The sequence below is a fragment of the Gopherus evgoodei genome, chromosome 2, assembly GCF_007399415.2.
Source record: "Gopherus evgoodei ecotype Sinaloan lineage chromosome 2, rGopEvg1_v1.p, whole genome shotgun sequence".
Classification (NCBI taxonomy): Eukaryota; Metazoa; Chordata; order Testudines; family Testudinidae; genus Gopherus; species Gopherus evgoodei.
In genome coordinates, this window is record NC_044323.1 from 159,728,896 (window position 1) to 159,743,419 (window position 14,524).

Genomic DNA, 14,524 nt, shown 5'->3' on the forward strand with positions numbered 1-14,524 from the left:
GTCTTCTTGGAATCTGGTAATAACAGCCCTCCAGCACAGACCAATGAACGCGCCAGGAGGTTGTCAGAAAGCTGCCCAATGCCCCACCACAGGAAATCACATACTACTTTCTGTTACCTCCAACATACGATGGATGTGTTTTCTGCATTAAAGCAGTTTGTTTTTGCAGAGGGCTGGACTTTAGGAACATGATTTTGACTATGTACAGCACCTGGCACAACAGGGTCTTGTTCTATGACTGGGGCTCTTAGGTGCTACCGCAGTACAATAACAATGCGAATCAGGAGCTAAGAGCCACAGAGCTGGCTAGCACCTATTGTAGGTGACATCTTGTTTTCAGAATGCCCCAGTGCTGGATTAGAGACTCCTTCCCTTGTCCATTCTGGCACACAAAGGCTGCAAGTCATTAAGGAAAAGCCTTGTCCACATGTGGGAATAGCCCCGAATCAGCCACCGGTGGTGGGCAATCAGTGCAGCTGCAGAAGTTCTTGCCACTGGCGACCCCTGGAGCAAGCCAAGGTTTTCCCCTGCTAAGTTAATTGGGTTGGCCCTAGCCATCAGCACTGATACAGCTGCACCAGCTGCTGAATCAGGACAGCATTAGGCCTTAGACAGCATTCTGAACACTCCAGAAGGGAGCTTGGCTACTTCTTCTTTCCCCAGTTTGTTTGTATACACACCCATCCACCGACCCCCCTGTTCACTGTATTGGGTGCCTGTTGTGATGTCTGTTTGCTCCATGGGACACTGGGAGCACATCCCCTCTGTGCTTCTAGGGACGTGGAGAGAGGGACCTGCAGTCTCTGGCCCAAACAATACTTGGCCCCTCTGCTGAGCCTGGGAATGGGGTGGGGGTGGGGGCAGTTTTTATGGTGTGGACACTTGTCCAGCCTGAGCTGGCATTGGATCCAACTGCTTAGATTCAGCGACTTTAAGGCCAGAAGGAACTGTTATGATCATCTAGCCTGACCTCCTGCACAGCATAGACCAGAGAACTCCCCCTCTGCGATCCCTGCAGCCCCCAGCAGAGAGATCCGAAATGGATCCGTGCACTTGAATTGCCCTGCTCTATCCTCTTCCATTCACTTCTTGTCTCCCACAGGTTTGCAACTCCTGGGTACAGGGAGATTTTTGCTATGACTGCAGCACAACCTGTCTCCACCCTTAGCCAGGACACCACCGTAGAAGACACTCCTGGGGTCTCCTCTCTGCTCTACATGCCATCAGCCCAGGAGCATCATGGGGAGTGTCAGTAGCCTCATCTCTGGCCACAGCTTCCACAGCAAGCACTGCCGGGCCTCCCAGTACAAGCTCCGCAAGTCGTCCCACCTGAAAAAGCTGAACAGGTATTCAGATGGGCTGCTGAGGTTTGGCTTCTCTCAAGACTCCAGCCACAACAAGTCCAGCTCCAAAGGCAACAAGAATGAGGACTTCTTTTACATCAAGGTCAGCCAGAAAGCCCATGGCTCCCACCGGACGGATTACACATCACTTTCCAGCGGGGACCTGGGCAGCCAGGCAGGGGCGACTGGCATGGACTTTGGCACACCCACTCCCCAGAAACTGATGCCATTTTCCAATCAGCTGGAACTGGTTAGTAAAGCCGAGACCAGTCACGCTGTGTCTAAGGCCTTGTCTTCACTGGGGGCTCGTCCCAATTTCAGCCTATGGAGTAGCTAGTGGCATTAATGAAATCTTTAGGGCAGACAGGCTGTCCTTCTATTTGTGCCAGTGGAGCTGCAGCTGTGCAAATACAGTAGCAGCATATAACCATTTGCCTTGTCTACATTAGGTGCAGCTACACTGATAGCTGAAATCAGGGCAAATCTCTACAGCAGAGAAGACCTAGGGATGGGTGGGATATGACCAGTTGCAGATTAACTAAGGGAGGGCCGTTGATTACGGCAGCACAAGGGGTTAGGACCCTCAGCGTGACCCAGTAGTTAGAACAGAGTCAGGACTTAGGGCAACCAGACAGCAAGTGTGAAAAATTGGGAGGGGAGTGGGGGATAATAGGAGCCTATATAAGAAAAAAAACCAAAAATCAGGACTGTCCCTATAAAATTGGGACATCTGGTCATGCTGTTAGGACTCCTGGATTCTATTTCCAACTCTGCCAGTGGTTGACTTTGGGAGAGTCACTTCGCTGAAACAAAATTCCGAATTCCACCAGCCGATTGAAGACCACTAGAGAGGTGCAGAATTGTTAAACTAAACCATTCTTGGGGTTTGACATTGAGATTTCATTACAAACTCCAAACCCAGACCACTTTCCCGAGAAGCTTCGCTCAGGTTAGTCTGAGACTGGTTTTTAGCTCCCAGATAGCCACTGTGCAGCCTCGGGGTTTCAGGTGGAAACCCTGGTGGCATTCAGCTGGTTGGGCTGAGTTTTGCACTGAGTTGCTGGCTTCATTCAGATTCAGATTGAAGCTCAGGAGGCAGGCAGGGAAACCTGTGTGGACTTAAAACCAAATAAAAGATTTACCAGACCTCACTGTGAGCTGAAACTGCCAGGATTCCCCCAGCCCTAATAGCTCCATGGCTGCTCAGTGTTCATGTGACTGAGGCCTGTGACATGACATAGCAAGCCAGCCCTGGTAACAATGAAAGTGAGGGAAAAGAGAAATAAAAACACTGTGTAGATCTAAGACACAAGAGAGGAAGGATGGTTGTGAGGTCACGGTGCTAGCCTAGCACTTTTGAGATCTGGGTTCAGTTCTTTGCTCTGCCACAGAATTTCTGTGTGGCCTTTGGCACATCCCTTAGTCTTTCTCTGCCTCAGTTCCCCATCTGTACAGTGTAGATAATAGCAGCGTCCTACCTCACCGTGCATTGTGAGGATAAATGCATTAAAAGATTGTGAGATGCTCATATACTATGGTAACAGGGTATGTATGTACAACAAAGGCGAAACACAAGAGTCTATAAAGAGGAGGCTTGAGGAAGATTTTCATAAGGCAGCTGCTACTCTTTAAACAAGAACTTGGTTACAAAGGAGCTGAGTGCTCCAGTCAAACTCTGATGGCCAGAGTCAGGAATTAGATTGATAGCAGGTCCCTGTCTGTGCCGCTGGAGAAGCTGCAGTTTACAAACAGCTTCCCTCTGCTCCTGCACTGAAACATTTCCATGACCAAGTGTGGCTTTAAGGGCCCTCACGGCAGAGCTCTTCCAGTGACCGGAATGAGACAAACAATCCCTCCTAGGGACCCAGGCCAGCAAGGGAGCAAGGCCCTATGTAAACAAGTAGTACACATTTGCCTCAGGAATCAGAGCTCGTGATCCCCAGATGGTCAAAATAATTAAAAGACTGGCCCAGTGCTACAGGACACAGGCTATTTGCCCACCGGTAGTCAGCCCAAGAACATGGCTTGTCCACGATTGCCAAACAATCTCTGGACCACGATCCCACGTTACAAGGCAAATAGTTTTGGGACTCCCCTCCCACCTAGCCCTAAAGATAGGAAGAGTAGTCACAACACCCCAGTTATGAACCCAGGATCTAGTGATTACATCAGGGCCCCTGGGCTCTGAACCCTGCCCCTTGGCTTGCCATTTGCACCAGTGCCAACTGAGTGTAACATGCCAGGAAATCAGAGGGATGGAGTTTTCTCCCCACTTTGCCCTGGTGCAAATGACTGCACCAGGCACAGGGTACTGGGGAACTGGGCACCAGGGCTCCATTCCCTGCTTTGGGAGAGGAGTGTTCTCTGTTGGGGAAAGCGGGAGCCTGGGTTCTGTTCCCAGCTCTGCCTTTGAGTCACTGTGTGGTCCTGAGTAAGTTCCTGAACCTCTGGACCTTAGTTCCCCATATTGTTTAAAATGGGGGGAACGTCCCTTCCCTCTTTTGGAAGATACTTGAGATCCCTGAAAATATGACAATTATTTATTAACCAGCCAGCCACATTCTCCTTTTCAGTGACTGGGTTTGTGCGTGCCCGCTGCATGTTCCCATCCCACAGCTCCAACCCTCATTGGGGTAGGCAGCAGCTCCAGGGGTGAGCCAAGAGAGAGTGCTATCCCTTGGCTAAGCTGCCAGGAGCCATGTCTGTCCCAGGGCACCATCCAAGGAATCCACGGGAGGAGAAGCCTGAGGTACCGCAAACATCCCTTCCCCTGCCGGCTGCACTGTTTAGACCCAGCAGATGCAGGGTATTTCAGTGCATCTACGAACAAACAGCAGCTATGTCCTTGAGAGAGGAGAAGCAAAGGAAGCTTCCAAGGGAGGAGAGTGGCTAGAGGCTAAGCTGATTCTGGAACGCTGAACATCCTCCATCTGCCCCCCCAGTGGTCAGCTACTTACCTGCAGTGTTGCTAATTTAGTCCTTTTCGAACACCTCCCTCTAATTTCAGTTCCTGGGATGCACTGGAACGCAGGCCAGCACAATTCCACAGGTGGGGATCTCCCTGCCCGCCTCCTCAGTCCCTCTGCCCTCCTCCTAAGTGGGGCAGCCCCGCAGTGAGTCAGCCAGCAGGGTTCTGCTATGCTCTGGGACCCCCTTGCAGCCTCAGCTGCCAGGGACCCTGCCCTCGTGAGGGTGGCATTAGAAAACCTACAAGGGATTAAGCAGAAAGGAGTAAGATCTGAGGCCTTGGGTACGCACTAATCAGAATCTCTCTTTTCTCTAGGGCCCAGAGAAGGGCGTTATAAGGCCAACCGCCTTCAAGCCAGTGATCCCCCGCTCAGGTGCGATCCTCCACTCCTCTCCGGAAAATGGCAGCCACATCTCCCAGCAGCTGCACCCTCCAGACAAAGCTAAGGATCAAGAAATCAAGCCCATGTTGTGCTCTGGAGGTTTGTCGGACTCCGGCAGGAACTCTATGTCCAGCCTCCCAACCCACAGCACCACCAGCAGCTACCAGCTGGATCCCCTGGTCACCCCTCTGGGGCCCATCAGCCGCTTCGGGGGCTCAGCCCACAACATCACCCAGTGCACTATCATACAAGACAGCAACATGATGAGCCTCAAGGCGCTGTCCTTCTCCGACAGCGGCAACAAGATCCTCAATCCTGGAAAAGCTGCCCACCACCACCACCAAGAGAAAGCCTCCTGCATCCGGTCTCCCATCTCCACAGATGAGTCCACCATCCAGGAGCTGGAGCAGAAACTGCTGGAGAGGGAAGGGGAGCTGCAGGAACTGCAGTGCAGCTTTGAGGAGAAGGAGGCCACCTCCTGCCAGGCCTATGAAGAAAAGCAGAGGCGCTGCAAGGAAGAGCTGGAGGGGCTGAAGCAGAAGTGCAACAACAAGTTCAAGCAAACCTCTCAGAAGATGCAGCGGACCCAGCAGGTGCTGCACCTCCAAGTGTTCCAGTTGCAAAAGGAGAAGAAGCAGCTTCGTGAGGAGCTGGAGAAGCTCATGAAGGAGCAAGACCTGCTGCAAACCAAGTTGAGGTCCTATGAGAAAGAGAAGACCAGCTTTGCCCCAGCGCTGGAAGAAACTCAGTGGGAGGTGAGGCAGTGCTCTGTTTTGAGCACACCAAACCCACACAAGTGGGGGGTCCAAATGGCTGTGACTGCAAACATTAAAAAAAATGGGTATGAGATTGCACTCACAGATAGGCATGGAGAGACAGTAACTGTGCAAACAGGTGATTGCACAGTTACCCTTTTTGGTATCTACAAATGCTTTGTGGCTGAGCTCTTTCACCCACTGTCGCATTCATGAATCCTCCAGCATTCTAGTATTTAGGCACCTAAGGCCCAAACTAGCGCTTACTGAAATAAAATGTCAGTTGCCTTTGGATTAAGGGGGCTCTCTGGCTGCCAGCCTGTTTTTCTGTGCTCACATATACTGCACTGAACGTTCTCATGTTGGAGCAATTTGTGAATGTAGTTATCTGCTGTGTGCGTGGATGCGTTATTTGTGGGCACAGAATACAGAGACTATGTCCTTTAAGACGTTTTTCTTGCTTGCCGGCCATGTGGAGGCTTTGTAAAGTATTGATTTTGATTGATCCTGTGCCCCTTGTGACATCTTGGCATCTCGCATCGTTTAAAGACACAACAATGACATTTTAAAAAACCCCTTATTAAAGTAATTCAGTTAATGAAACAGCCAATCACACAGTTCTTCCAGCTATAGACTGTTTCCCCCTCATCCCCCAAGGAACTATAAAGCTGCTTTACTTACATGCTAAGTAACTACCTGGCTTGACTTGGTCAATTTATCAGAGTATTAAAACCTTCCCACTGCATGCCTGTGTTTTATATAATCTCCTTATTGATCTGATAGCGTTTAAAAAAAAAAAAAAAACAGGTAAACTGCTGAAAACTCAAGCAGCATTCCCCTCCCTGCAGCATGAATGAAATATGTTAACGTGTCCATTACAAATGGATGTACAGAGCCATTGCTATTGGTGGACTAATCTGTACATTAGAGGATGGCAGCTAATCAAAATTGATTTTAGCCCTTCCCAGCCCCATGTGCTGATTTGTTTTCATATTTCTACTGATTTGCTCCTAAACTGAAAACCCCCAAAATGAAAATCTCGGGGCATGCCTACACCGAGCTGGGAGCAAGGCTCTGGATCCAAGCTCACACCGTTCCCCGGAGCCTTTACCTGTGTTGTAACATCCACATAGCTGTTTGGAGCATGCTGGCGCAAGTCCCAGCAACACAAGCTTGTGTAGACATACTGTTAAGGGCCAGGTTTTCAAATTAGCCCTGTGCTTTTGGGTGAACGGTGGATGCTGAGCCCTTGGAAATCTGGCTGAGGGAGACAGGAGCTCAGTGCCTACTGAATTTCAGTAGTATTTGAGTGCCTAGCCCCCATAGGCTCCTTTGACAATCCCAGCCTTGATCCTGACATACACTGCAGAGACCCAGCACAAAGTTTAGACACTACATAAGCCCCATTCTGGGGACTGAATTTCACCTCAGTGAAGCTATTTTTGGGTGTCACTGATCTATTTGCAATATTCAGGGATGGTGCCTGGGTCTAAAAGTCCAACGAATAGTGTAGAACTGTGCTAAAAGAAAGTTTCCCAGCCAGGACTCCAGGTTTTATTCCCAGCTCTGCCATGGACTGGAATTGGATGGAGCATGGGTGAGCGACATGGTGGTTTTTGTACCACTTTGGTGTGTGGTTTTTAAGCAGTGGCCCTAATGCTGGCTGGTTGGTGTCCACCCGCAGGTGTGTCAGAAGTCTGGCGAAATCTCCCTCCTGAAGCAGCAGCTGAAGGACTCCCAGATGGAGCTCAATGCCAAGACAAGCGAGATCCTCAGCCTGAAAGCCCAGCTGAAGGACGTGAGGGGGAAGATGGAGGGACTGGAGATGAAAACCCAGGACCTGGAAGACTCCCTTCGCACCAAGGCCATGGAGCTGGAGGTATGCGAGAACGAGCTCCAGCGCAAGAGAAATGAGTCAGAGCTGCTGAGGGAGAAGGTGAACCTGCTGGAGCAGGAGATTATGGAGCTCCGGACGGAGCTGACCATCCTCAAGGAGCAGCGGAGCGATGGGAGGGATGGGATGGCCTCTGCCAGCCCAGCTGTGGGGATGATGGAGGATGTCCAAGCCCTGCAGGGGGAAGTGGATAAGCTGAAGACGGAGCTGAAGGAGGAGAGAGACAAGAATGAGCAGATGACTTCCGGCTTCCAGCATGAGCGACAGGTCTGGAAGGAAGAGAAGGAGAAGGTGATCCACTACCAGAAGCAGCTGCAGCAGAGCTACCTGCACATGTACAAAAGGAACCAGAACATGGAGAAGATGCTCCAGCAACTGGCTGCGGGGGGAGACGGCAGAGAGCCCATCGACCTGGATATCCATGGCACTGACGTCCCCTACGAGGACATCATAGCCACGGAGATCTAACGAGACTTGCTGTCTCTCCCCCGCCCCAGCTCACAGCAGCGGGGAGGAGTGTCTCTTTCAGGCAAGGACTGAGCAGCACAGCCGCATGGGTCTGTTCATGCCGGACAGCCCATATACAGTTCGGATGAGCCGTGTATGTGTTAGCCAAGCTGGTTGCCCAGCCAGCTCAAGAGCCCCTGGTGTGGCACCATGATGGTGCCCCAAGCTGCCTGTCATGTTGTGGAGGTGAAAAAAAGCAACTCCTGCTAATGGTGACGTGCTGGCATCTGCCCTTCGTGTCTGATGCTTCCTCATCAGGATGCTGGTCACCCACTTGTAGGACTGAGAAACAGGAGGTGAGGTGGAGTGGGATGGGGGGGAGAGTTGGGGATTGGAACAGGAGTTTAGCAAATGATTCTGCAATCAGGGAATAAAGTGACACACTGGCCAAAATCTCCCAGGGGTGCAGAAGGGGCCACTGGGTCACAGTGACTGAGGAAACCGGCCCCCTCCAGTGTGTAACAAACACATTGGTCCAGCCCCTGGAATAAAGTGGCCAGGGATACACTCCTCCTCCTGAGCGCCACCGGAAATAATGCCTCATTTCAACCACTGAGCCCGGGCCCAAGGGCTAAGCAACACACTGAGCCAATCAAAAAATCTATTTATCTTCCTCCAGGGGATTCTGGTGTCTAGGATTTGCAGGTTTTTAATCCCTCTGCAGCTTGAGTCCAGTGGAACCCATCCAGACTCCAATCCCTACAGGCCAAGGTGGTATTTTCGCCATGCCAGAGACTTGGATTAGCATCTCAGATCTACTTCTTCGCTCCTTAGGTTAACATGACCTCAAGAATGACCACCCCAACTAGCTAGTTCAGGACCAGGGACCAAAGGAAGCCCCATCCATTTCTCCTTGGCTAGCAGGATGATGGTGGGTTTGTTGGAGGAAGGTCTGGAAACTAGAAGATGCCTCCCTGTCTCTGACAGGGACGAGGATGAGGATGGATCCCATGCCCTCAGGCAAAAAAGAAACAAGTTCTTAGAACTACCAGTAGAACCAACCTCCAGGGAGCCCTAGCTGACAGTGCTTATCAGTTCAGCTCTGTGCCGCCCCAAACTGCTTCATGCCAATGAGGCCCATGACTTCAACAAGCCTGACTGTCTCGCCTCCAGAGCTGGTCAGAAAATGCTGAAAAAGAGTCTTCACAAAAAAAGGTTGAATATTTCATCATCATTTTCATCCAGCAGGTTTCCAAAAGGAACCTTTTTTCACCTATTCTAAAGCTTTTGCAAAATGTTTTTATTGCAAATGTTCAGTTTTGAAAATTATGAGTTTAGAAAATTGTCAGCGTTTCAGTTTTAGAACCCAGCCCCTGCCCCCTCCCTTCTTTTGTCATTAAAAGAAGGGGAGAAAAAGGAAAAAAACAAAAACTGAAAACACCAAATCCAGAAATGTTTGGTTTACAGGTTTCATTTTTAAAAAAAAAAACTACAGGTTTTTTTTTTTACAAAAGGATTTTTTTTTTTTGCAAAGATTTCCATTTTAGGAAAAATAGCCACTTTCCAACTAAAATATTTTTTGTTTAACCAGATTTTAACCAGTCCAGCTCAGCTCCTTGCTGCTTTTTGTGTCTGGTTGCCTGAGGAGGATGGGGGTAGTCTGTGCTTTTGGGAATTACAGACTTCCCACTTTTTACTGGGTGCATAAAATTCAAAGCCATGTAGCCAGAAGCACTCCTTGAAAAGCCTGCCCTGTGTTCTTCCCATCGTCTCTCTCATCTCAGAGCTGGGAGCTACCAAAATATTGGTCCATCTCATTTTTTTCATCATTTTGGTCATTTTTTGTTTATTTTGTTCCCTCCTCCCATTCCATGATCAGAGTTCAGACTAGAAAGAAAGAAAGAAGCTTGGCCCTCAACAGCTGCTAAATATACTCTCATTACAGTTCAGATCCCCATATTTTATATGCCAGCCAAGCACAGGTGGAGTCAAGCCAACTTGGCTACTGTAAGATCCACCAAGTGGCAGCTGCTGGAGTTTGGCCATCACCTGTTTTAGATTCACTGGCCCAAGGGTCATTTGTTCCTAAAAAACACCTTCTAAATCACTACCAAATCTTTACAGCTTTCTTTGGTTTCTTGGATTTTAGTGCTCATGTGAAAAAGAGAGAAAATCCCCACATATGGCTGAGCCAATACACCTCGATCCTGACCTCCATCTCTCCATGCTGTTCTAGCCATAAGGAAACCCACACCAAGGTGGGACTGCAGGTCTTGACCCAGAATAACCCCTGATATTGCAGTGCTGAACAGTCCCACTCTTCACTGCCATTGGGTCATATCCCTGACCCAGAAGAGCCTTTGGTACTGTGGTTCCCTCTTTGTCCTGCAGGTGCACCTCCATCCTGACCTGCATCATTCCATTATTCCAATCCTGGGCCTCAGCAGAGGATGAATTGCATTAAGTCTCACATAGGGAGGAGGGTGGCTATGTGAACCAATGCTAGTGAATGATTAAATTGAGCCCTGGGAAACTCCTCTCACATGACCTGATGAAGATTTGGAGCTCAGGGAGTTGATTCTCCATTGTCCTGTACTGTCACATTCACCAGGACAAATGGGTGTGAAATGCTGCCATACCAGAATGGTAGTTCTCTACACCCACTTTGCACCAGCATAAATAACTGCAAAAGATGCAAGGCAATGGGGGATCAGGCCCCAGGTCTCCAAGGGGAAAAGGCTACTGCATTAGCATTGTCCCATCTTCTCCACATGCCAGCCAGGAAGCTGGGTTTAAGGATCTACCCTCCAGAGTAAAAACATGCATAAATTACCATTTCCGAACCACGCTCATCTCTGGAGAATTCCCTCTGAAGCCAGTGTTGCTACCCCAGGGAGAAACCTGGCTCAGCAGGTATCGTATGTCAAGCGAAGAGGCAGCTTCCCTGCTCTCTCTGATTCCCCCACATCTTCCCTCCTATTGAATGCTGACTGCCTTATTATTCTCCTCCATGCCATTAGGTCAGTGGGTTCTAGGCACAGCTGGTGACAGGAGCTTGGAGGAGAAAAGGATTTTAATTTATTTTGTAGCCCAGGGCTTAAATCTTCCTCCAGCCTTTCATGGGAGGATTACAGAACTCCAGCATGTAAACCAGCTCTGTCGAAGTCAGCACCTGCCGAAAGCTGCTGCAAGCAAACTGGGCTTCATTATCTTCACAATGGTGCCAGTTTGATCCCATTGTGAGGGCAGGTCCTGCAGTGGTCAGAAGGCATGAAACGGAATTCTCAGCCACAAGCCTCTGAACGCCTTTTCAGTGCATGGGGATTTTTAGTGCCCAGGAAAGCTGGCTCAGCAGAAGCTAGAAGCCTCTATCCATGGAACAGGTACGGGACTGACAGCAGCAGTGCAGGAGTCCCTGACACGCTGCCTTCCCACCGTGCCCCCTGCTCCTCTAGGAATGAGAGGAAAGTTCAGTCTCCATGGTTCGCTGGTTTCTCTCCTAGCCAAGCCTGCCAATCAGGAGACCTGTCTGTGCCAATTGCAGTGGGGTTTGTAGTACAGTGGGAACATTAGTCCCCAATGGAACTGGACCAAGATCCATCAAACTTCCTTCACGTGGGCTGGTGCACAGCCTCCAGCATTCAGCCACGACCCTTTGGGCATGAATTCAAACTGATGAGGTAGAGGCAGTCACCCCTGAGCCATCCAATTCCTAAGCCAAAGCTGGAGTTCAGCCAGCGGTCTGGAGGTGAATGGACTTTACATTCTATTTCCAGTACCTCAGCCTACCAGCTTCTAAACTCTGAAACCAATCTGTGCCTTGTGTTTTTCCCCAAACAAAGCAAAACCAGGTGTCATTCTGGAAACTATTTACATTTGGATCAAATGCAACAGGTGGGCAGCACAAGCTAGTCTTTTCCTCTGATGGGTTAGAGAAAAGGCTTTGGCCACCACCACCATCCCATCTACTGTGCAGTCCCCAAAATCAGAAACCAACACTCAAAGGTAGGAAAAGGCCCGGCCCAGCCCATCCACCATGCATTGATTCTCCGTGACCCCTGCATGTTGTGTCATCATTTCCACCAATGCAAAGCCACTGGGCTGGATTTGTATTCTGCAAGCCAGCCCGAGTAAGGGGCAGCACTGATTAGGAAGAATTCCACATTTTAATGTGCTGATTCCTTCTTTTTTTTATCAAAGGAAACAAGCAGTAAGAAAGTGGCACCAAGTGTCTGTGTTCAGCTTGCTCTTCAATACCAAACCCTGGGCTGGAATTTCAGAGGTGTTGAGCATCCATGAATTGCACCCAAGTTAATGGAAGCAGCAGGTGCTCAGCACCTCTGAAAGATTGGGCCATGATTGTGATGTGAGAGATCTTCATGATGATAGGTAGGTAGGTAGTGCAATCCACAGATAAGGCATAATATTACACAGCGCTTACCTCCCATTGGTGCACAGATAAGTTCAGGCATATTAAGGCTCTGAGCCTGCAACTGCACACATATGCTTTGTATCCAGTAACCCACACAGAGCCCCGTTGAAGTCTCCAGGGTACCACACAGGTGCAGATACAGGATTGGGAAGTAAATGATACATCTCTTCAGAGAGAGCCTCAAACTACAACATCTGCATCTGGATTCTGCACACCTAGAAGTTCAGGGTGGTTTTTGATAGACCCATTAGAAACATAACATTTATAAAATTTGGATCCAGTTTCAGATTTCAAACCCTAGGCTCTAGATGTTACCCATATCTTCTGAAAAGACAGGTTAGGATATAATTTGAACAAAAGAAAAACTATAATGAAGCAAGACTACTCTGAACCTAAAGGCCAAGTCTTGTGATTTATCCTGGTCCCTTCTGGTACTACAATCTAGAATAATCCAGATTTCAGTCTGACCTCCTGCAGAACACAGGCCAAAGAATTTCCCACCCAGCAATTCCTGCCTCTTGTGGCAGAGCTAAGCACACCTACTGGAGGCCAGTGGGTAAGCGCCAGATGCAAATGGACCAAAAAATGCAAACGATACATCATGCAAGAAGAGCAGAATTGTTCCTGACCCAAGATCCCTTGACTAGTTTTCCACAAGGCACCAGCTCATGTCTCATTAAGGCCCTGCTCCTTCCCCATTTAAGTCAACAGGCACAGTCCCATTGACTTCAATGGCACCCCATGGGAATTTCTTGTATCACCAGCCCTGTATCTTCCACAAGCGCTGTACAATGTGATTGACTGGAGACGCTGCCTTTGCACAATGCCGTGTTTGACTTTGACCGTACGCATTGCCAATGTGTCACTCTTACGCTCTCCCACCCACCCAAGGGGAGAGGCCAGGTTTTAGTCTGTATAGATTAGATATTACCTTTTTTCTGCAGGTTTTTAGATGTTATTTCTGGTGACTGATGTAAACTATGGTAATTTTATGTTTTTATTTATATTATAAATAAATTTTGTAAATCCTATCCTCATTCTCTCTAAGTGGTATTTTTAATAGATGTTACACCCAGAAGGGACCACTATGATCATCTAGTTTGATCTCCTGCATCTAGCCCAGCAGCCTGTGGTTGAATAACCAGTCATGAAATTATAATCTAAATAGACAAGACAGACAAAGGAAACATTATTATCCCCATTTTACAGATGGGGACACGAGGCCCAGAGAGATTACGGGACAGATTTGCAAAGGTATTTAAGTGCCTAAGGATGCAGATAGGTGCTTTGGAATATCCCAAGGCACCGAAGTGCTTTTGAAAATCCAGCTAGGTGCCTATTTGCCTCTTTAGGCACCTAAATACCTTTGCAAGTATGGCCATAAGTGACTTGCCCAAGATCAGACAGGGATTCTGTGGCAGAGATGAGAATTGAAACCAGATCGCCTGAGCCAGTACCGTAACAGTTCTTCCTCAACTTTAAATGAGTGCTACTTCAGCAGCCTCAAATTGTCCAGTCTGACTTACATCACAGCAGCTGAGGTTGCTAGAGGAAAAAGCTAGGAAAAGATCATGCAGTGACGCATGGATGCAGAGAGGGATTTAAAACAATATGTTCAGTGACATTTTAAGTGGCATGCACATTGGCAGAATCAATCCATAAAGCAAACATCCTCCTAAATATTAAACCTAATCCCCAGAGTCTCTTGCCTGTAGCCAGCATTGCATCCTCTCTAGCACACAGTGGCTTGTTTTGAAATGCCACAAGGTCCCGCTGGAATCCAGGCTCTGGTTGTGATGGATAAGAGCCTAGATCCTCAAAAGTATTTAGGCTCCTAACTTTCAGGATCTGGGACAAAGTGCCTGGAGAAACACCACCTCTAGGCAACAGGAGAGTTCAGTCTCCATTTAGTTTTTAGGCCACTTTTTATTTTTCCCTCTGCTGTGTTGTAAGGTTGCTCCCTAGTGCTGGAGCTGCATGCAAATTCTGATGAGTCTGGGGGCTGCCGCTATCATGGATTGGTTTGGGGGGATGAGGAGGAAAGAGCAGAGATTCGCACCCCTTCTACCATTTCCCCCACAAAAACAAACACAAATTTCATTGACTTTGCAGACAGATGTGGGAGGGGAGAGAGTTGACAGCTCAGATGTTGTCCCACAACAATCCAATACCCCACTCACAGATTCATAAATTTTAAGGACAGAAGGAACCATCATGATAATCTAGTCTGGCCTCCTGCACATCACAGGCCACAGAACCTCACCCACCCCTGCAGTAGACCCATAACCTCTGGCTGCATTACC

The 14,524-nt window shown here is 48.8% G+C and overlaps 1 protein-coding gene across 4 annotated transcripts in view; it reads left to right on the forward strand.

Annotated features, from left to right (window-relative positions):
* Positions 1 to 13,252, forward strand: part of LZTS1 (leucine zipper tumor suppressor 1) — a 49,088-nt gene extending 35,836 nt beyond the window's left edge. For 3 of the 4 annotated variants that reach the window (XM_030552130.1, XM_030552131.1, XM_030552132.1), the window contains exons 2-4: positions 1,103 to 1,593; positions 4,627 to 5,448; positions 7,133 to 13,252. In XM_030552130.1, the coding sequence (XP_030407990.1) occupies positions 1,240 to 1,593; positions 4,627 to 5,448; positions 7,133 to 7,810 (1,854 nt within the window). In that variant the 5' untranslated portion in view covers positions 1,103 to 1,239 and the 3' untranslated portion in view covers positions 7,811 to 13,252. Of the gene's footprint in view, positions 1 to 1,102; positions 1,594 to 3,937; positions 4,093 to 4,626; positions 5,449 to 7,132 lie in introns of those variants that run through there. The other variant, XM_030552133.1, reaches the window with a different exon arrangement.
* The last annotated feature ends 1,272 nt before the right edge of the window (positions 13,253 to 14,524 follow it).